General features: G+C 24.8%; 1 protein-coding gene across 1 annotated transcript in view; it reads right to left on the reverse strand.

Annotated features, from left to right (window-relative positions):
- Positions 1 to 3556: 3556 nt before the first annotated feature.
- Positions 3557 to 24854, reverse strand: part of LOC122502094 (LON peptidase N-terminal domain and RING finger protein 3) — a 43920-nt gene continuing 22622 nt past the window's right edge. Inside the window, exons 2-9 of the mRNA XM_043611986.1 lie at positions 10136 to 10254; positions 9899 to 10021; positions 9485 to 9700; positions 8548 to 8647; positions 8031 to 8230; positions 7318 to 7619; positions 6434 to 6641; positions 3557 to 6050 (exon numbers count right to left, since the gene is read on the reverse strand). Coding sequence (XP_043467921.1) covers positions 5682 to 6050; positions 6434 to 6641; positions 7318 to 7619; positions 8031 to 8230; positions 8548 to 8647; positions 9485 to 9700; positions 9899 to 10021; positions 10136 to 10254 — 1637 coding nt within the window. The 3' untranslated portion in view covers positions 3557 to 5681. The remainder of the gene's footprint in view (positions 6051 to 6433; positions 6642 to 7317; positions 7620 to 8030; positions 8231 to 8547; positions 8648 to 9484; positions 9701 to 9898; positions 10022 to 10135; positions 10255 to 24854) is intronic.

Genomic DNA, 24854 nt, shown 5'->3' on the forward strand with positions numbered 1-24854 from the left:
CTCAATTCCATCTTAGTTCGATTTGAAATTTTCATATCGCCAGCACTTGCGGATGTGATTCTCTTTACTTGAGTCTGTTTATTTTCCGAATCTTTTTTTGAAAAAATTTTCTTTTCCAAATTTTGCACAACAACATTGGGTGCAGAATTTTTCGTTGTATTTTGATTTTTTTTAATTTGCTTCGACGAATTTATTCGTTCACTTCTTTTTTGTTCAGCTTCACAAGACTGGAAGGAAAAAAAATTGTTTCTATAGTTTTACAATTTATTTCTGTAAATATTTTTGATATTTTAAAAAAGTTTAAAAATTTCTTTGTAGTTTTAGAAAAGTTCTTAAATTTTGTTGATGTTTTAAAAACGTTTTTAAATTTGTGTGAAGTTTTAAAAATATTTAAAAATTTTTTTGATGTTTTAAAAACGTTTTTAAATTTTCTTTAAGGTTTTAAAAATATTTTTAAATTTTTTTGATTTTTTTGATTTTTTAAAAACGGTTTTTAATTTGTGTGAAGTTTGAAAAATATTTTTAAATACCAAATTGGGTGAAAAAAGTTTTTAAAAAAATTCTTTCTTCTCACCTTTCGATTTTTCATTGTTCCTTGTAATTGCTTTTCTTTTAATAATCGTTTCCAACCTGAAGTCGTGGCAATTTTTCTATCTTCAGGACTAATTTTTGAACCTTTTAACATTTTGTACTTCAATTCCCAAACAGTGTCGTTGTCAAAGACCTGATTTTTTTTAAATAATAAAAATTTATACAATTTTAAAAAATTTCTTAACGATTAAAAATTTCTATAACAGTAAATTAATAATTATTTTAAATATTATAATTATTACAATTATTTTACCTCTTTAGAAACTTGAGATAATGTTGACAAATTTAAAATGTCTTTAACTCTTAAATAATTCGCTATTTTCGCAATAATATTTCTTGGCAATGTTAAAAGCGATAATTTTCTTTCTGATATATTTTTCATGTGTTCCAGTAAATGGTTGCCTAGTTATTATTTAATAATTGTTTTAAAATTTTATAATTAAAATTTTATAAAAATAAAATTATATAAAAACAAAATTTTATAAAATTAAAATTTTATAAAATTAAAATTTTATAAAAATAAAATTTTATAAAATTAAAATTTTAACAATTTTAATTGTTATTACTTTACAGGAAAAAATTTTACTATTACTAATAGAAAAGAAGATTAGTTTCAGAGGATAGAATTTTAACAAAAAATGTAAAAAAATCTCGTTTGGAAAAATTATAAAATAAAAAAAAAGTACCAAAAATTCGTTGAATTTCGTCTTGTGAGCTTTTATCTGAAGCAAATTCGGAAAATTTCAAAACTCGTATTATGGGTGTTCTATGCGGTCCATGTGATATTTTCCATAAAAAAATTATTATCTACGAAAAAATTAAGTAACAGTTTTTTCATAATAGTGATTAAAAATTTTTTTTTTAATTTCACTCAACACTTAAATAAGTTTATAAATTTTTATAATACCTCATCACAGAGAACTTTAATGCCATAATAATCACGATTTGGAGAAGGTGCCACTTGATATTTTTCAAAATATTCCACTTTTTTGTTCATACTAAAATTGCAATTTTTTTATTCAGAATATAATTTTTTGCAATTAATTTCCCAATTAATAATAAAGTAAACATTACCAGAAAATCTTTTGAAAATCTATACAATTTAGTTTGATTTACTTTCAGTTGGTTTTAGTATGAAGTTTGATATAAATATATTTTTTCTTTTATTTTTCCTTTAATTTCTCTTAACCTAAATTTTTTTGTAACATTCTTAAAAATTTTTTTTTTTTATTTATTTTTTATTTTATTTTAAAATTTAAATAAATTAAGTAAAAATTTTAATTAAATTTTGTAAATGAAACTTTTCTTTTGTAAAAAATTTTTTAAGAGAGAGAGAGAGAGAGAAAAAAAATTATTCTCTCGTGGATTGAGAAAAAAAACATCTTAATGTTACTTTTCGTAAATTTTATTATACAATAATTAGATATGAGGAAATGGAGATAAATATAAGAAAACTGTTGAAGTAGAAATGGAAAGTCGAATGGCATCTTACAGTAATAGTAATCAATATTATACAAAGTAAGCTACACAGTAATATCACAATGCATGATTTATATAAGTTTTTTTTTCTCTTAAAAGTGTTTGAGAATCGACACATTCAAAAAAAAAGAGTTGTCTAAACATACCAACTTCTCACATTCACAATCATATATATATTTAGATAAAAATTTTTCTAAATTCCTCTAATCAAGCTAATTATCGAAAAATATTGATATTTTTTCGCATTTAGAAACAGAATTAATCTCCATTCGAGAGAAAGAGTGCAAATCATTGAAAATGATTCAAAAACTAATTCCATGTAAAGAATATTTTTTTCTATTTTATTTTTATTTTTGCTTATTTTTTTCTTTTTTTTTTCTTTTTCATTTCTTAAGAAAACAAACAATACATTCTTTTTCCCTCGAATGAAATTTCAATTCTAATATTTCGCACATCAACATATATTTATTTATATATATTTTTTTATCACGACGATTAGACAACCCCTGAAAAATAATCGAATCATTCCTTTCTCCCTTTTCATTGTTTTTTTTTTAGCGAGAACGTCAAAATGGAAAAATTTTCGTTTCTTTTGCAATATTATATTATAATAGAAAAAAAAGAAAAAAAAATTGGTGGAAATAATTGTGTATCGTATATCGACATGTTTATTTTATAATATAGTAAAAAAGCCATATATATATTATTTTTTGTTGTTATAATAATAACAACAATAACAATAGTAAAATAATATATGCAAATTGTGTATAACTATAGTTTTGTCTCATCTTGTACATACTAAACTGTATGTTGCTTATGATTGATATGAAATTTCTAGAAGTTTACTACAAGTGTTTGAATATTTTTAAAAAATTTTCACTTGATATGTATTTACTGTTCAAAATTGTTTGATCACTTTCTGTCTTTCTTCTTTTTTTTTCTTCATAATTACGAAATTAATCCAACAATTTCGACAAATAGAAAATTTCATTTTTTAATGAAATTCCATTTAAATCAAAAATTTCAAAATCGAATCAAATTACATCAAATCAAAAAGATTCGAAAATATTACATTAAGAAATTTAACAACTTTACTAAAAATTGATAAATAATTTTTAATTTTCCATTTTGTTTTTATTTTTAGGATGTTAAACATTTCAATAAAGACATTTTTTCTCAAGATAGTATTTTGTTTACTCAAAAATTTAGTACATTTTGTGTAAAAATTGTTTAAAATTATTTTGTGTAAAATAATTTTACTTCAAAATTTTATTTCAAAAATTCTTTTCAAAATTTCGTTATTTAAAATAGTTTTTTTCGACTTTTTTTCAAGAATGAACAGTTTCAATTCCACGATAACTAATAAATTAATTATGACAATATTTTATTATAATATTAAAAAAAAAAAAAAAAAAAAAAAAAAAAAAAAAAAAATATTATAATATTATTATAACAAAACTATAACAAGTTTAAGTAAACATACTAATTGAGAAATAACAGCAACAGTAATGTATAACAAACATATACACCAATTCTAATATTTAAACACTCAAATTTTTTCTATTTAAAAATTACTTTTCTTCAATTATTCTCCAAAGTATTTTTTATTCATTTAATTTAATTTTTTTTACTTGTTTAATTGTCATGGTAAACTTAATGAAACTGAAACTGTCATTCTTTTAATTTAAAAAATTTTATGTTGGTATTAAAAAAAAAATAAGTTTCATCTTTAAAAAAAAATTTAATATTTTAAATTTAAGTAATTAACTATTATTAAATTTGAGTAATTATTATTTAAATATATTTAACTTTAAAATTTAATTTTCAAAAATTATCTGGATGCCAGTTTCAGCTTCACGTAAACTTAAAAAATATATCAAACGAAATTTCAAAAAATATTCATGTGTCAGTAAGATTGATCGATTATCAATAATAATAATCGTGATGATTTTTTGTTTTTAAAAGACATGAAAATAAATTACTATATGCTAGCGTAGTTTTGCGAGTAGTCTTATCAGTGACGCCTTAAACATTATTGTGAGAGTTATATAAAAAATGATGAATTATTTGCGCTGCGTTTTTTTTTTATCAAGAAACTTTCAGACATTCCATAAAATATCTTTTTATAATATTTTTGTTTGAAAATAGTTCGAATGTGTAAAAAAAACAACTTTCATACAACTTTTATTCACAATTTTTTTTCTAGATTCATTTAGAAACACACACGTGTTTTTTTTTTTCGTAGAATGTGATCAGTAAATAATTTGCTCCCCATGGATTTCGGTGTCAATATGTGACGCTCTACGGTGAACGAAGCAAATTTATTCAAAATAAAAAATTTTTAAAAAAATGTTTTAAAATTTAAAAAAAATTTTTTTTAAATTTTTGTTTATTTTCTTTAATTTTTAAGTTTATAACAAAAAAAGAGGACTAAATATCAGTACCTACAATTATCATAATCAGAAATTAATTTCTATTTCTTTCAAAATATTCGAAGAAAAATTATTTTTTATTTTAAAAATAAAAAAAATTTCCATGAAGGTAAAAACTAAAATTTGTTTTTTACCCCTTTTACAGTGGAGAGTCACATATTTTTATTATTTTAATAAGAAAGATTTTTAATTATTTGTTTTCTTCAAATTACTGGGAGAAATGGAATATTTTGTTTTCGAAAAAATGTCCCTTGGATGAACGAATTGAAATTGAGCATTCACATTGTGATTAGAGAATTTAATTACTTTTCCTAACAATCGGAGACTTTTAACTTTAACCGAATTATTAACATTAGATAAAATATCAATATAATCGATAAAGTTTCTCGAAAATGCGTTCATCCAATTTCTCGCAATAATTTGCTGCAGTTGAAAAATTGAAAATAGATGAAAATTTAATTGTTAAACAATATGGTTTCGAATTTTATTCAGAGATATTTAGACTTTAAATCGAACTGAGAAAACTATTTGAATCTTTTTTTTTTGTTTTAATCGAATTTAACATATCTTTGCTAAGTCATATTTTTCATTCATTTAAAAAAATGGAAATTGAAAATTAAAAAAAATGTTTCAAACCTAAATTATAGTTGAACTGACTATTAACAAATATTAACAAAAAATAAAAAAAGGTTCTAAAATTTTCTGTTTGAATTCCAATTGTTTTCCCAGTGCGAACATGGTAGAGATGACCGAATACTGAACGAGAGCAAAGATACATTTTATTAACAATTTATTAAATTATATTCAGTACTTTATTGTCATTGAACACTAATTTTTCTTGTGAGCTTCATTGGTTCTGTTTGGCGTCTACTATTGTCTCCCCCAGTGTTCGGACACATATACAATTATAAATTATGAATATTATGAATATTATTGAAATAGAAATTGTATTTCGAAAATTATTCAAAAGAGGAAATTCATAAGCGCTTTTAATGCCAAGTTTTTTATAGTTTCAATAGTTTTTTTTATAGAGAAGAAATTATTAAAGAGAATAAGGAAGATATAAATGTGAAATGTGTGCATTTTTACTTATAAAAGATTGATCAGACTTTGTTGAGGAAAATTGTTTTGAGATATTAATATAGAAAATAACGAAGAAGATCGTATTATAGGCCAATCCTAGGACTGTTGAACCATTGAGATGGGATTTTGATTAATTGAATCATCATCGTCATCTCTGCAGATACTGGTGGATGTTGTTGTTTCTTCGGATGTTGCCGGAGTCACTGTGAATTGTCTCTGTTCCATATGATCGAGAGTTTTTTCAATTGCCCTCAATCGTTTCTCAAGACTCGTCGTACCAAGTATTCCAACTTGTAATTGGGGTCCTAATGGCAGAATGGCTAATAACCACCAGGACCAGGATGGTCCATCCGGTAGGCACAGCCAATCTTCTTCCGTCTCTGGCATTCTTCCAAAAACTCGTTGGATCTCCGATTGTTGACTCAATGGCACCGTGTCCCACCATCTTCTACTTTTCGTTTGAACCTGAACCACAAAAAAAAGCAGAAGATTAACTTTTGAAACCTTAACATTTTTGAAGAGTTGTATTAGACTCTTTTGGGGTCCTTATGTTGAACATAGCAGAAGAGTACAAAGGTTGTGTCCACAATAGGCTCTTTTTGAGTCCTTATGTTGATTTAAACATAAAAACAAAAAGACCATGTCAAAAATAGGCTATTTTTATGTCCTCGTGATGAACGTAACGTAAGGATACCAAAAGATGAACATAAGAACCAAAGACAAAAAAAAACTTTTGAAACTTTAACCATTTTGAACCATATATAGGGACATAAAAAGAGCCTATTGTGGACATAGGTTCGAGGTTGACCCAAACTACAACAATAGGACAATGTAGAACAAATCCGTACCTTATCGTGAAGTTCCAGAAGATTGAGCACTTGATCAGGCTGGACCGGCGAGTCCCTGATAAATTCCACTTGGGCTGTATCGTAACCGTCCTTCTCTCCTCCGGACAGGACCCTAAATCGTCTACCACCCACTGTGCTTAAAATACTACATCCGTCTTTCAATAGGACTCGGTCCCTGATTTCTAGCATGGTCCCAAATTCAGCATATCTAAAGAAAAGGCCATTAGTTTTGCGACCACAACTTTTTGACTACTTTTTGATTACTTTTGGGTACTTTTGATAACTTTTGATTACTTTTAAAGACTTTTGATTACTTCTGATAATTTTTGATTACTTTTGAAGACTTTTAATTACTTTTTTGTCCTAGCTGCACGAAAAGTATGTCATTTTGGGCACTTAAAGTGGGCGCAAAGTAACTGATTCTCGCCCGGGGCCGGGGAAGCGGGCGCAAAAGTTCTTTTACGCCCGCTGACGTCACACAAGCGGGCGCAAAAGTACTTTTGCGCCCGCTTCATCTAGCCCGAGCGGGCGCAAAAGTACTTTTACGCCCGCTTGCTGTACTTTTGCGCCCGCTTCGCTCGTGCCCTCAATGCCATACTTTTCATGCAGTTAGGACAAAAAATTATGTTCGCAACATGGGCGCAAAGGTGATTACGACTTTGGCGAGATTTCGGGACCTCGGGGACACTTTCGCACCCTCGGCTTCGCCTCGGGCGCGAAAATGTCCCCTCGGTCCCTTCATCTCGCCATCGCCGCAATCACCTATTTTGCGCCCTTGATACGATAATAACTATTGAAGACTTTTGAAGACTTTCGATAACTTTTGATTACTTTTTGATTATGATAGGCAAAAAATGTGATTATTATGAGGAATGTTTGTTTACCGTTTGGCACCAGTTGCTTCTCTATTGAGACACGCCGAGATGCCAAATTGTCGAACACCACTCTCGACGCATCGTCTCACCATCAGTCTGTACCTCGGTTCGTATACAAAAAGGGGACAGGCAACGCATGGGAATGATGTTGTGCAGATAAAAACGGCAATCTCCTCACTACCAAGAAGACCGAGGCCTTGAACTAACTCGTGTCGATGACTCGCCGCCCTCGTGCTGTACTCCTTCGGCGCCACAATCTTCAAAGCTCTCTCCACAAAGTCAGTTACAGTCTTTTGGCTAGTCGCCAGATACTGGAATGCGAAAAAAAGGGCCATGGATTGATTGCGTCTGAAATTGTGCTTTGCAGTCATTGGGGTAACAAAAAAAATTAACTGACCTAATTCACTGACATTCACTTCATTTACTTTATTTACTTATACTCTATAGTTGTATGTTCTCTCAACTATAACTTAATGTTGTATGCATTCTCAACTCTAAATTGTAGTTGTAATTTCCAACTATAACTTAGAGTTGTATGCATTTCCAATTGTTATACAGTTAGTAGAACACAATTTTCTTGAAAGTATCAAATGGATATTAGAGATCAAACTAATGCCACAAAATTAGATCAATTTTTTATTTGCTCCAGATTTTTGGTATCAATTCGTTACAATTTGATACTATTAAGTTAACAGTAAAAGAAAATTTGTTTTCCTACTTACGTCAGAGAGAGAAGTGATACAAAGAGGGCAAGAGGAGGAATAATCTAGGCAACGGTCTAAACACATCCAACAGTAAGTGTGTCCGCATGATGTCGTGACAGGTTTCCATAAAAGTCTGCAGCAGAGAATGCAGTCCAATTCACCGGTTGTTCCACCAGATAGAGGAGGTAGAAGAATTTCCGCAGGTCTCAATTCCATTCCTAAAAAATTATGCAATCTTTAAATTCTTCTTCTGTTTCAAGAAACAGTCTTTTCTATTACTCAATTCTAATTACTAAACTAATTCTAAATTCCAATTTACTGCTATTAATCATTTACCTTCTTACTTGTAACTTGTAAGTAAGAAGGTCACGGTTAAGACACCAAAAAATTCGGTAGCATTTTTTTCTTTTGGTGCTAAAAATAATACCGATTAATTGTTGTACTATTTTTTCGAAACGTTAATTTTCGATTTTGTCTGCACAAATTTTTGTCTCACAAATACGATTTATATTCTTCTGGAGAAAATTCAACTCACTTTTCAGTTTCTCGATTTCTTGGTATACCCTGTTTATGGATGTATGCAATTTGGCACTATCCTGTGGCATCATGTTCGACAAAGGTGTCCTACAGATCATCTGTAACATATTAGGAAGTTTTAGCAACAAAAGAAATGGAAGTACCAAAAATGATTGTCAGTCAAAAACGATATTATTTTACATATTGGATAAAAAATTCGAAATTTAAAATAAATAAAAAAAAATTAATAAAAATTAAGGTTCGTAAATCTTTGGGAGCTTTTTCTTCAATTAGGAGATGTACTGACTACCGGATGTGCTAATGCTTCTTTTTGCTGGTGCATCACATAAAGTATGCCAGGCACTAGAGTCTTTTATTGTCTTCTTTTGGTTCTTTAATACCTCACAAAACTTTAGCATCCTGCGGTCTACTTCTACCTTGTTCTACTTCTTCTTTTATAGTCTTCTTCATGTTCTTTTGGACCCAGAAAATTTTAACATCTCATGAAGCTTTTTTCTTAACTTAACTTTTTTCTTCTTCTTCTTCTTCTTCATCTTTTTCATCTATACAGACTTTCTGCTTATTTTTTTACTAAATAAAAAAGATCAGACTAACATTTTGCCTTGGTGAATCTCGAACAATTCCAAATACTCAAATAAATGCTACAAAACTTATTCAAAGGCAGTTGGGTAAAGAAAATTTTTCTAGAGCTGCGAATTCTACATTATCAACAGATAATAAAACAAGAGACATTTCTTCAGTGTTGGCATATTTTTTTCAGGAAAGAAGAGAATCTTGAACGCTTTCAAAGGAAATAGTATTGTCTTTTAAAAACGGACGATACTTTTTGTTCTTTTTCATTTGATGAAATTTTTAAAGAATGAATCAACCTTTATGAAGAAAATATTTGAATATGAAAAAAAAATTTTCTTTTTTTGAGTGAAAAAATAAATTACCTGGGTGAATTCCTCCTCCCCTCCACTGCTATTGTCTTCACAATCTGAGGTATTAAGCGTTGCTCTTCGATGCCTTTGATTTGAATTTATTAAAGGCAACAGTAAATGATGACGATTTCTTTTTGTGCGAATTGCTGCCTCAACTAAATTGTATGGAGTTAAAATAAAAGCGTTATTATTCCTTCGAAGATTTGGCGACAGTGCACGATGTAATGCCTGAAATTTAAAAAGAGATTATTGTCGACTTCAAAAATATTTTTCTCTAAAAATTACACAAAAAAAATATATAAAAATATTTATATAAAAATATATTTTATATAAAAGAACTTTGAAAAAATTTGAAAAAGCACCAAAAAAATAACTCGAAACAGAAGAAATAGCTTAAAAAGTAGATTTAAAAAAATATCAACTCACCCTGGTGAGTTCGTGGCGAACATTTTGAGAATTTTTATCAATGGCTACACTTGTACAAAGAGCAAAAACCGCTTCTTCATGCCTTCCTAAAGCTGATAGAGCTAATCCTCGTCTATAATGTCCCTGTAGGATGAAAAAATAATTTTTGTAATTTTTTATTATAAAAAAAATGTTTTCTTATTATTTTTTAAATGCATTTTTATGTAAACTATATTTAGAAACATTAATAATACCAACCTTGCCCCAGTCTGGTCTTAAACGAACTGCATGATCAGCATCGGTGAGAGAAGCTTGCGGCCTATTCAGCAAAAATAAGGCATGGGCCCTGTTGCTAAGATGCAATGGACTGTTAGGTGCTAAAACAAACAAAAAATACAAATTCAATTAGAAAATTTTGTTTCTTCAAATTGGAATAAAAATTTATTTTTTGTATTTAAAATTAGTGATTTAAATAATTCTATCGAATTAATAAAATTGAAAATTAAATAAATAGAAAATTTTTATTAAATTTAAAGGCTGTAAATAATAATGATGATGGTAATAATAGCAATTTTTTATTATTATAATAATAGATAATAATAATTAATAATTAATAGTGAATTATTATTTAGAGGAAAAAAAAAGAAAATATATTTTTTTAAATAAAAAATTACAGAAATTATAATAAAAATTTAATATTAAATAAAAAAATATAGAAAAGAAAAATAATAATATACAGATAATAATAATAATTAATAATAATTAAAATAATAGTAATATAATAAACAAATAAATTTTTTGCTTTTTTCTGTAGAAAATTAATAATAATAATTATTATTATTATTAGTAATAGTTAATAAGAAATAACAACAAATTGCAAAAGCAAAGAATAATAAACACTCGTAAATAAAAATAAACATAAATAATTTTTCAACACTCTATTAAAATAACATTAATCAAAAGAAAAACTTAGAAAAATTAAATATTTCATGTACATAAAAATTTTATAATGAAACAAAATTAGGTAAGAGAAATTAATAACAATAATTATATATGGAAGTGTGTAATTGTATAAAAGTTCTTAAGCAACAAAATAATGCAATTTATATTTCGTAAAAATAAATATATCCTTCAATTATATCGATTATTACATTTACTAAAATTACAAACGGATTTAGCGACAGTAAAATATCTTTCTATCTCTCTTTCTCTTGCTATATCACAATTTAAAATCAGAAAGGCCCCCATTGCTGATATTCTCCCATTGGAAAACTATGTCGTAAATCAGCAGAATTTCGAGTTTCAAACTCGATGAATTGCATTACATAAAATTGTTGTCGTAATGATGCTGATAGTTTAGATTACGATATAGAATTTTTTTTTTTTTCGTAAATAAATTAATAACCGACTATTGTTTCTGCAATGACTTAACTACGAAATTATTAACTAATAAACCTACTTTATTATTGAGGATCTTGTTTTCCCTTTTTTTTTTTAATGTCGAAACAAAATTGAATTTTCAGAGAAGAAAAACTTTTCTTTTTTTTTGAATTTGAATATTTTTAATTTTACAAAATTAACTTAATTTGTAAAAAGATATTATCTAATTAGTGTTAAATTTGTGAGATGTATTTTTGAATAATAAGTTACATAAAGTTGATTTTACTCTCAAGTGTTATTAATTTACATAACAATATACCCAGTAATGAAGCTGGAAATATATTTTGTTTTTTACATAAAAGAAAATCGTAACCTTTAGAAAAAACGGAAAATTAATTAAATCCAAGTAGAGTTTAAATTCTAATAGTAATTAATTAATTACTAGAATTACTATAGTTTTTATAATTAACCGATAACTATTATGATTAATCGATAATTATTATTATAATTGTAAAATTAACCGATAATTTTTAATGTAATTAATCGATAATTATTATAAATAGTTGATAATTTAATAAAATTTTTAAACTAAGGAACAAATTTGGCTAATCAAGAAAAAAGAAGGAAAATTTTATTCGAAGATGAGAATAAGGTTCATGAATTATTCTGATTTTTTCTTTTGTTCCTAAGTCGGAAACTGATTTAATTTAAGAGGCTAAATCTAGAAAAAGTTCGTCGAACTTGAAAGAAAAGACGGTGTGATACACTTCCGCATGTAACAAGGTTATCACAATAATCAAACCATGAAGTTTAGAATTTTTTTCCAGGACAAAAGTTCTTATATAGTTAGCGCTTATAAAATTATACGAGTCTGTATAATTTATCGTCTCTAGCAATTTTTTTTTTTAAATTTTGAAGACAAATAAAAAAAAATAAAACTGAAATTATTTGGCGAATTATTTATTCTAAATTAAAAAAAATTAACGAATCATTTATTTGTCTTGTGTTATAAATACACTGATGAATAAATATTTTGGTAAAAAGTACAATGGACGAGAAATTATAATTTTTAATAAAAAAAAAAAAATATTTTCAGAGAAGACAATTTTATTTTAAGTGAAAAAAAATTGTTTAAAGTGGAATAATTGAATGTGTTTTTCGTTTTAAAAAGATAGGAGGTGAATGGCAACGTCAACGGATGACGCAGAGTACATCCTGGCATTGTGAGCAATGTCATTGCCTCCGCACCCAAGAGAGTCTGTTGTCCACTCTCAAAGGCCAGTTAAACGATGCACAATGAGGGGAGTCTCACTCTCTATATACTCTAACATTGTATATTTCAACTTTCCTCTAATTTTCTTCAAACCAATTATCATTATTCTTCTGTTTGTCTAGTGAAATTTTCCTAATGAATAACGTGAGATGCTGAATCCTGATATATTATGGATTCAGTCCAAGAAATTGAATCTCTTTTTCACTATGTTCAACATTCTTGCATTAAAGCCAAAAATTCCTCTTCGTCTTATTAGCATTGTTTGTATTATTTATTTATTCATTTCTTTAGTTTAGTATAAATTTTCACAAGTATTTTGTGAAATTATTTCATGATGTAGTGTAATAAAATATTTATTAATAAAAAATATTTTAAAAAATATTTTAAAAAATAAAAAAATATATAAAAAACTATTTTAAAAAATAAAAAAATGTTTTTAAACATAGGTAGTAAAAATTAAAGCGCTGTTAAAAATTTAAATAAATAAAAATTTTTTGATCTAAATTTTTTGCATTTATTGTAAATGATATCTTTATAATTTATAACAAAAAAAAAATTCTAGAATTTTTTAATTTTGCCTAGAATTTTTACAAAGGATAATATTGTACCAAAAAAAAAATTATTTCCTTATTAAGAAATCCTGATATGGCTAAAAAATGCACCTGGCATTTTATTTCCACTTGGGGATAAAAGCAAATGCCAGAAAAAAATACAAATTCTTGTTGCAAAAAAAAGTGTAATAATGAGATTAGTCATGATACTTTTTTATACGCATTCCCATTTCTCGGTCATTCGTGCTAACATTCTGACGTATTAATATCGATTGGAACACTTAAAGTTGGAATACGATAGGCATATAATATAAAGTTTGTCTGCGAGTGACATGTGTTTATAATTCATGTCTGCAATGTTTGTATACACATTTAAGGATACACTTTTTATAAAACAAGAAAATATTCGTATCATGTGTTTATCCTTCAGAATAATGGTTTATTATAACAAATATTTATAAAAAATTTATAAAAAAATAATAAAAATAAAAATAATAAAGAAAAAATTATTATAAAATTAAAAATAGAAAAAAGAATTATAATAAAAATTATAACAAAAATAATAATTATAACTTTATAATAATTTATAATAATGTACGTCAATACACTGACAAAACAATATATTTGAATCAAACATAATCTTTGTTATACAGTAAACCAAACATTATTTTTGAATGAAACAATAATTTTGATTCAATACATAAGTTTGATTCAATAATATAAAAAATATTTAATTCAAACATTTTTTTTCTCGTTGGCCTCATATTTTTGGAGTAGAAAAAATTTTTCTCAGTTTTACAATCTTTTAATAATAAAATCTAAAAACGAAATTCTCGAGAAAAGCAAACAAAGTGCAAATAAAAGAAAAAAAATTTATAAAATCAAATTTTCCAGTTTTATTTTTCTTTGAAAACATTTTATAAATTTATCTTCTTCTATTTTTAAAATATCTAATAACTGGAGAAGTTTCTTTTAGAGGCATCCGAAATTAGAGCCTCAGTGTCTTTTTAAATCGAATTTTCGATTATAAATTTTCAACACACGAGTTGCACGCGATTTTTATTAGTAAACACAGTGTTAAAAAATCAATGTTTTGTGTATCGTGAACAGGAACAATGACGATAACAATTTACAATAATTATGTTAAAAAATATCTTTTCCTGGAAAAATATGCATATAGAGTTGAGAAAATTAAAATTTTTTGGTTAAAACTCAATTATTTGCAAAGATTTTAATAAAATTTTTTGCAACAATAATTTAATTATTTTTATAAATTAGAAAATTTTTCACAGGGAATTAATTATTTAAATAAAAAAATTTATAAAATTCATTGCAAGAATTCAATTATTTTCATGAATAATAAAATTCTTCTCAGGATTTCAATTATTTTTAATACTATTTTAAATGAATTCTTCGAAAGAATTGAATTATTTTTAAAAGTTTTATTAAAATTCTTTGAAAGAATTCAAGTTAGTATTTTTACAAATTTCAACACAATTGTTGGCAAAATTTCAATTATTTAAAAAATTTCCCCAATTCAATGATTTTCAAAATCTACTGTTTCAATAAAATTTTCAAAAAGAATTCAATTATTATTTGTAAAAAATGTAAATAAAATTCTACGCAAACATTTAATTATTTTCATAAATAATAAGAACTTCACAGGAATTCAATTAATTATAAATTTATAAATATTTTATAAATTTTTTAATAAAAATTGATTTAAAAATGAATTTCAGTTACAATTTTAGATTATAATTGAATATTAAAAACATTATAGCGTAAATTTTTATAGAAATAGATAAATTTCAAAAAGTTTTTACAAGTATTGAAAATTTTAATTCCTTTGGAAAAATAATCAAGTATTTTTATATTTATTAAACAAAAATTATTCACGAATAATTTAGTTTAGAAATCATGGAAAAAAAATTAGTCTTTTTAAATTTTTAATTAAAATTTTTTGAATATAGTCAAATTCTCGTAAAAAATTAAAAATATTTATTTACATTTTCAATTAATTTGAATTTAATTGAAAGTTAATTAATATAAGTTTTATATTAAAATTTTTTTTTTTTACTTTTAAACAGTATTTTTAAACATAATCAATGTTTTGAAGAATTCCATCCGAAAGTTTGGAAAATAATTGAATTTCATAAAAATTTAGAATTGAAATTTCAGGACTAGAAAGAAAGTGGATATTTTTTATGGAAATCAGGAAAATGTCGCCAAAATACAGAATTAAATTTTAGTATAATTTTTGTGAATCGACTAAAACGAGTTAGTCGTCAAATTTTTCGATTGCTACTTTTTACTACTTTTTTCAGTGTTAAAACTACTTTTTCAAAATTTATTATTTTAGTGTGAAGCCTGAATTAGTTTAATTATTAAAAATAGAAAATTTGCGTTCTATTTGAAAAACAAATAATGAATCGAAGAGAATCTCGACGAGACATCTCGTTTTTGTTCCCCTTCCATTCCTTCCTGTAATTCAGTGACGCCATCTGTTGGAGGCGTCACTGAATTATTACAATAGCGCAAAATTTAAATTCTATGACTGTAAGTTCTGTATTTTTACTTAGAAAATGGTTAATAATTATTAGAGGGTAGATTTCATGAAATTACTTTTTTCATTTTTGAAAAAATTTTACTTAGAAAATGGTTAATAATTAAATGGTTAATAATAAGAGAGTAGACTTTAGGAAATTACTCAAGATTAAGAATATCACCCATGGGGAATGGATTTGGATTGCAGTGAAATTTAGTAAAGAAGCTAAAAATATGATCAGAAAAGTTTAAATAAATTTGAAAATTATTAAAAACATTATAAAAAATAGTAAATAACACGCTATTAATAAGGAGTTGAAAGGGTGAAAAGTCGACCTTCGTTTTTGTTTGAAATTTACAAAAATCGAGTTCGTCGCGAGAGGAGTTAATGGTCTCGGCATTTGTCGTGCGAGGATATGATGCAGACGTGCGCGCACTTTGTTGCACACATACTTTTCGGTCGTGCGCTTCATGAGTTGAGTTGTGTGACTGTGCACAGCAGAGAGTAGCGTGGTCGGGTGACCGACCTTTACGTAACGCTATGCTGTTTGTTGATGACGTCTACAAGATTCATTCGACGCATCGTATCGTTGAGCTCTACAACAAACTCCAACTACCGCACGAGCCTTACTTGCTCCGCAATAACTGTCATTTTTTTTTTTTTTTAATTTTTTTTTCGAAAAATTCGTCACGTTATCTGACCACGAGATTATATTTCCGTCCAGAGCAGCTTATTATAATAATTTTCATTTCATCCTAGATAAATTTAAAGTAAAACAAACACGTGGGATGTATTTTTATATTTATCACTGCGATAAGATATATACATGTACAAAATTACTAAATAGCACAATGAGCAATATTGTTTCGTTCGACTTTCTGAATTTTGCTGACTGCAGTCTTGCAGTATTTGGATATTTTAACTTTCAAATTTTAATTTCGTCTTTGTTAACTATATAGTTAAAATATAAAAGTCGAAATTAAAATTTTAAAGTTAAAATATTTAGCGGATCACTTAAAAAAAAAAAAAAAAAAAAAGTTTAAGTTAAGTATACTTAACTTTAACTTTAATATTTTAACTGTCGACTATAAAAAAAATGATCCGCTAATTGTTGAAAAAAAATAATCAAAAAACACAAAAGTTAGGATGAATAATGAATTTTATTGACGAGTGCAAAACTTATATGACAGACGGTATTAATAATAAAAAATAGCACACTGAATATCAACTTTCTATATCATTTTCAGTTAAATAAACATAATAAATCGATGGATCAGTAAAAGCGGAGTTTGTTACATAACAGTACGGCACTTATTTTCCAAGTATTGACTTGAAGTATTTCCAAACGCCCCCCATTATCATGCGCAGTGAGTTTATACACTGCGAGTTATGAATCACAGGATCCTTTGTTTACTCTTGACATCAAGCTTTAAAAATGACGAGAGGTAGACTTTCCGCTCGCTTTCTGTATTTGCAAATTCTCCTTTTGTTTATATTTTTCTCTTAATCCGAAACTTTTGAGAGTTGACACTTTATTTTCGATAAAAAAAAAAAAAAATTTTTTATCGAAAAAAAAAATTTTTTTATCGAAAATTAAAGTTTTCGATAAAGTGAAAAACAATTCTATTGTGAAGAATCATTTTTTTTACTGGCAAGAGCGCAAGTCGAAAATAAAAATGTAACCCACGCGAGGATTTTTATTATTCTCTGGTGAGAAATTTAAATTTTGATTTGAACTTACTCCAAAAGAGAGATTTTTGTTTAGCACTTTTAACAAACTAAGAGAGTGTTAAAACTATTTTTGAAATGTTTTAGTTTTCACCATTTTTTATTTGTGAAAAGACAAGAAGTGATAAGGTAGAGAAAAGAAAAATGACAACTTTTCCAAGAAGAGGCGAAAAATAATTTTTTATGGAACAATATAAGGACGGTTGATAAATGTAACGCGACTGATAAATTTTTCCGCAAAAAAAATTTTTTCTTAACTAAAGACAAGAAATCATAACTTAAATAATAGATTTTCATCCAAAGAAAATTTCACCCTTCCAGACTAATTTTCTCAGTGAAAATTGTAAAGAAGTAAAAAAATATCTAATAAAATAAAGAAATCTGACAAAAGAATGAATTTTACAAAATGTAATTCTTTTTCCATCGCTGTATTCAACCTCTCATATCTTTTCTATTGAGAATGAAATTCTCCGTAAGTTTCACAATGTAAAACGTGAATTGCAGCTAATACACAATAAATTTTTATAACTGGAGAATTTTTCTAACCTTTTTAGTTGGAAAATTATTGTTTACCAGGCGCACGAGCGTTTCATTGACGTCTTTTACTTAAATGTTCGATAAACCATTTATTACGTAACGAATTGTAAGAAAATACCTCTGAGGCACACATTCATATATAAGAGAATAAAAGGAAGAAAAGAAGAATAAAAAAAAATTTCTGACAAATTCAATATCAAAACAAAAAATTTTCATCAGATTCATTTTATTTCCATAAAGCAAAAAAGAGAAATATAATTTATTTCTAAAAAGAAGAAAAAATAGTTTAGAATTTGCTAAAAATAAAGTATTTGGAGAAATATTTCCATAATTTCTTTTGTAGAAAAAAAAGTAAATTAAAAAATTAAATTAATTATAGATTGTCCTGTTTATCGTGAGGTGGATAAAAACACTTGTTCCGAAAGCTATATAGAATTCATTGGCAAAATGCCATTGGCGACAATTTTAAGAGGCAACAGGAAGTAGGGAGATATTGAAACAAAAATGATGCTAGTTACAGTAAACTAACAATGTCACGGATATTGTGATTCACATTTCCTTATAAAATAATCGCATGTTGAAAATAATAATACTGCAGTAATTTTAGACTGTTAATATTATTAAAAATAATAATAATATTAAGATTAATAAGAATTTTTTTTATTACACATATAATATTGTAATAATGAAAAATTAATGAAAATGTTTTTATTAATTTTAAATTTATTACACTACATGGAATTAATTAACACACTAGCTATGTATATAGAAACCCATTTATGGTCCCCATGGACTGAGGGGAAAAGTGTAAATAAATACAAAAATAGAGTATCTTTTTTGAAATTTGACATATTTTCAACTGGTTTTTAAAATGTCATTTCAAATCGAAAAAAAGTTGATTTAAATTGACATTTTAGGTTTTAAAAACTAAAGAGTTTTTTAAATAGACAAAGCTCTAAAATTTGTAAAAATTCAATTTTTGAGAATGTCTTACTACTTTTACCCCAAAAAAAAATAGAAGCAGAATTAAATTTCCAATTATTTCGATAAATTCTTTGCACGATTCGAAGACGTGATATTATCGCATTTTTTTTTCTACTAAGATTTTAAATATTCATAATTTTTTTTTATATAACGACGATTCCTCGTTCACCTGCCTTTAGTTCTCAGTTTACATAAACATTCGTTCGTTGCGCACGATTCTTGCCAAATACTATACAGCACTTTGTTCCCATCTAACATTCAACTGAAATTTAATTGTCTTCTCGCAGAATTTTTCACATGAAAAAAAAAAATTTAATCTAGCTAAGAACTTAATTAAATGTGTAAAATATTTACCAACTTAAAAACAAGAGGATTCTAACGAAGATAAAATAGTGTAAAGAAGAAGAAATTTTTTAAAGAAAAATTTATTCTTCTTTATACTATTTTATTTCTTTTCTCTTTTCTAAACTATATTTCTTCTCATTTTTGATGAAAATTTTAAAAATTTGTATTATTCTTTTAAAAAAACAAAATTTATTTTGGAAAAGAAACATTACAAATATTCTATTCTATTTGTCAATTACAAATTTTAATTAAAAATGAAATTAAAACTTTTTAAATTTTTAGAAAATAAAGAAAAAAATTTTACTCAAAAAAATGTTCTGTTACATTTATTTACGAATTTTTTTAATTTGTAAAAATTATTCAAAAACATCAATAACTTTTTTTTAAATGAATATTTAAATATTATTTTTTCGTAGGAATTAAAATTTTTCAAAACATTCAAATTCAAATCTTTTTAAATTCAATAACTTATAAGAATATTTTTATAATAATTAAAGATGACCGAGTGATAAAAATCATTGTTTTATATTATAAGAATATTATTACAGTAACTTTTTCTAAATTATTTTCATCATTTCAAATCAATTATTATTTTTTCCAATTTTTAATTATTTTTTATGAAAATAATTGAATTCCTTAACAAAAATTTTATTATATATAAAAATAATTGAATTATTGTGAAGGAATTTATAAAAAAAATTGTAAATAATTGAATTCCTGAGAAATTTGTATTATTTATGAAAATAATTAAATGTTTGCGTACTATTTTTGAGAATTTTAAATTGATTTGAAAATAATTGAACTTTGGGGAAGAATTTTTTTTATTTATAAAGATAATTGGGATTTTAATGAGAATTTTTTTTTTAATTTGAAAGATAATTGAATTTTATGAGAAGAATTTTATCACTCTTGATAATAATAGAATTCCTTCAAAGAATTCTATTATTTAGGAAAATAACTGAATTCTTGTATTGAAAATAATTGAATTGTTCCGAAGAATTTATTAAAATTTTAGAAAATAAATGAATTTTATGTTAATATTTGAAAATTCAAATTCTTTCGAGGAATTCTATTAAAATTGTTTTGAAAAGAATTGAATTTCTGTAAAAGGATTTTACTATTTTCAAAAATAATTGAATTATTGCGAAGAATTTTACTATATTTTTACAAATAATTGAAATTTTTCAAAGAATTTATTAGAATTTTAAGAAATAATGAAATTTTTTCGAGAAATTCAATTAAAGTTGTTTTGAAAATAATTTAATTTCTTTAAAGAATTTTTTTAAAATTAAGTATATTCAAAATAATTGAATTCCTGCAGAGAATTTTATTATTTATAAAATTAATTGAATTCTTTCGAAGAATATTACTATATATAAAAATAATTGAATTTTTTCGAAGGCTTTATTAAAATTTTAGAAAAAAATTGAATTTTTTCGAAATGTGTTAAAATTTTTTTTAAAAAATTGAATTCTTTCGAGGAATTCAATTAAAATTGTTTTAAAAATAATTGAATTTTTGTAAAGATTTTACTATTTAAAAATAATAATAAAAAGAAGAAGAAGAAGAAAATAATAATAATAATAATAATAATAATAATAATAATAATAATAATAATAATAATAATAATAATAATAATAATAATAATAATAATAATAATAATAATGATAATGATAATGATAATGATAATAATAATAATACTAATTGTAATAATAAAATGTAAATAATAAATAAAATAGTATGAAAATAAATGTAATACTATTTTAGAATTACATTTACATTTTTTGAGAAATGTTTCATTTACACGCGTTGTGTATTCATTAATAAAAAGTTTCTCAGGGAACTTGAACGATTGATGCCGTCACTGGTTACGGTGCTTTTCACGGTCAAGTACCTCGCTCCGCTTCCGTTCGATAGTTTCCTGTCCGTGCGACCTACTCTTACCGTCCACGACGCACCTTCATGGTTATAGAGTAATAGTCATTTTCTCCGTGCTCGAGAAATTATACCTCGACATTTCTCCACAACTACCATTATACAATTACAGAAAAACATTTTCTTGGAAAAAAAAGAAAAAATTTTCATTCCAATCAAATTTTTTTCTTTCTCAAAAACTAACACCTATAGTTTTCAAATTAAATTCTAAAAAAAACTTGCAAATTTTTATTAAAACCAATTTTATTAATTGATTTGAAGTCAATTAATAAAATTGGTTTAAAACTTCCAAATTTTATTAAAACCAATTTTATTAATTGACTTCAAGTCAATTAATAAAATTGGTTTTAATAAAATTTGGAAATTTTTTGTTCTTCTTCTTCAATGTCATTAAATATCTCAATTAATAATAATAATGTTAATAAATAAAATAATAAGACCTACTTACATTATTTTGAAGTTAAGAAAAAAAATTTTTCGCTGATAATTAATTTTATTTTAATTAAACGAACTTTATTGAAGTTAATTAAATTTTTATTTGAACTGGAGAAGTTTAATTTAACGATTATAAATCGTTCGGTGTTTTTATAAATATTTATTTCTTAATTACAGTCAAGTGGTTGTAATGTAATTGAGTGATTGATTAATGACCAATTGAGTAACGGTTGCTTTGGTAACCATTGCCATACTAACCGCATAGTTCCAATGACCATGGACAATATAGTAACGGTTGCTATGGTTACGGTTGCTGTGGTTACCGTTGCCATAGTAACCGTACCGTTGCTATGACAATGGCCAATGGAGTAACAGTTACTATGGTTACCGTTGCCATAGTAACCACACCGTTGCTATGGCCATGGTCAGTATAGTAACTATTGCTATGGTTACCGTTGCCATAGTAACCGCACCGTTACTATGATAACAGTTCCTACAGCAAAACAACAAAATAATCCAAAATCAAGTTCAATGTTATAATTCACAATTATACTCATAATTATTACTGCGAATTACATTACATCAATTAATATATAAACTATAAACAAAAGAATATTTAAAGCAAACCGAACAAATAAAGTATATAATTAATTTTAAATTAGTGAATAGTGGATGAATTGAAAATAAAAAGGAAAAAAGAAAAAATCTTGTGAACCAGTGCGGAGCAAGTTGTTATGTAATTTAACGTGGGGCAATATACTCTTACATATTGTAGCGTAGGTAATGGTCGCGAACATTTTCCGCGTGTCACTATAGGTTACCACATCTCTTGAATAACCAGAAAAAGAAATAAACGTCGTGCCATGACTCTAACCAGCGATGAACGAATCAATTTAATTAGAACTCCTATAAGAGCAAAACAGATGGCCTCTGTCAGATTCTTTTTTTTTCTTCTTCGTTCCTTTTTTTTCACCAGATCGCACACGCAATCAGACAATAAAATAATTATTTTCAAATTCGTTATAAAATTATTACTAAATCATTGCTCATCAAGAGTTTTTTTCTTTAAGAAAAAGAAGAAGAAGAATTTCTTTTTATCTTCCTTTTGAAAGAATTTCATTCACAAACTTTTAAAATCTGTTTGACTCCATTACACTTTTTCTACTTCTGATAGAAAAATATAAAATTTTGACAACTAAAACTGATTATTAATATAAAAATATTCAAACTTTTGTCTGACTGATACTAGCTTAGACTACTTCTGGAAAAATCAGAAAAATTAAATATGTATCCGGGCTGACTGCACTTGTCTTTTTTCACTGATAGCAAAAAATACAAAAATCCTCTCTACTAATTTCCGAATTAATGTTAGAATTTATTAGCTTTTGTCTGACCAATATTGACTTGATCTACTTGAACATTTTAAAATTTAAAAATTTTTAACTAAATTTCATCTCTAAATCAATTATTTAAGAACAAAAATTCAATTTTCTATAATAATTGTTTATTTTAAAAAGTTATTGAGGTATAATATTTTTAAAAAATTCTAATAAAATAAATAAAGAAATAAATAAATAAAGAAATTCTTAAAATTAATTTTTTAAAATTATTTTAAAATAATTTTTGAAATATAATAGTCTTTTAATTAAATGTACAATTGAAAAATTTCCAAATAATTGAAATTTGATAAAATATGATAATAATAATTGAAATTTGATAAAATCTATTAAAATTTAAAAATAATTAAAATTTGATAAATAATTTTGAAAATAAAAGAATTTTCAAAAAATATAAAGAAAATAACAAAATTTTTAAAGAACTTTAATTATAAAATAATATGAACATGTTTTTTCCAAAATTTTATTAGGTCTAAAAAATTAAATGTTTGAGAATTTTAATTTACTTTGTTTGAAGATAATTGATTGTTAAAAATTATAATAAAACATTTCTAAGAATTAATTTTTTAAAACTATTTTGTACTGCAATTTTATGAAAATAATTGAATTTCTTAAAAGAATTTCTGAAAGTTATAGAAACCTAATAAATTTTTTTGAAGAATTTGAATTAAAAATTTTGAACATAATTGTGAACTCCAAAATGTTAAAAATAATTCTAAAAAATTTTAATGTTATTGTTATTAATTTTTTGTGGGTATTTGAATTTTTTTGAAATATGTAAGTGAAAATATTGAAATATTTAAAATTTGAAAAAATTAGAATGGAAAAATTCTAAGAATTTCTTTTTTCTAAAATATTTTAATATTACTTTTAGAAGAAAATTAGCATAAATTTTCATTTTTAAATTTACACTTGAAGATTTTTTATTTAAAATTTTTGAGAATTTCATTGTTTTAAAAATTTGCAATTAAAATTCATCAATAATTGATTTTCAAAAATTGTAATAAAATACTTAAAAAAAAACGTTTGTCAATTAAATTTTCCAAAATTTCAATTATTCTAAATTTTTTAATTATACGTAGGTATATTTTAAAAATGTTATTATCGTAAAAAAATTATTCGAAATCATAATTTTGAAAATTTGTCTTTAATTATTTTTCACATTATAAAAATCGAAATAAGTTGCATTTTATACTTAGAAATGTGGTATTTTGTTGCAACATTTGCAAAAGAAATCGAAAATTCGCAATTTTTGATAATAAGTCGAAGAAAGTGTCATTTTTTGAAAATAGTCGAAAAAAGTAGAAAAATTAATATAATATCCGAGACCTGAAAAATTTTAATATAATTCAAAGATTTTCAAAAATTTTATTAAAATTCATCTCCAGAGTTCTATTGTATTATTATTAATATCAGAAACAAACAAAAATTCTTTGCAGGAATTCAATTATTTTCGATACAATTTTAATTAAATTCTTCCCAAGAATTCAAATTTTGCACAAAAAATAAAATTCTATTCAGATTTTCAATTATTTTTAATAGTTTTGATAAAAGTTTCTGTAAAAATTCAATTATAATTTAGTCCTTTAAAAGTATTCAATTAATTTAAAAAAATTAAATTAAATTCTTTGAATTAATTCCATTATTTTTATGAATAAAAAATTCTTCGGAGAAATTGAATTATTTTTCATGCAATTTCAATAAAATTTTCCGAAAGAATTCAATTATTTTTTAAGTTTTAATAAAATTCTTCGAAGAAATTCAATTATTTTTTAAATTTTAATAAAATTCTTCGAAGAAACTCAATTATTTAAAATAAAAATATAATTTTATTCCTCGAAAGAATTTAATCATTTTCTATTGACCG

Source organism: Leptopilina heterotoma, unplaced genomic scaffold (assembly GCF_015476425.1).
Source record: "Leptopilina heterotoma isolate Lh14 unplaced genomic scaffold, ASM1547642v1 Lhet_220, whole genome shotgun sequence".
NCBI classification, from domain to species: Eukaryota; Metazoa; Arthropoda; class Insecta; order Hymenoptera; family Figitidae; genus Leptopilina; species Leptopilina heterotoma.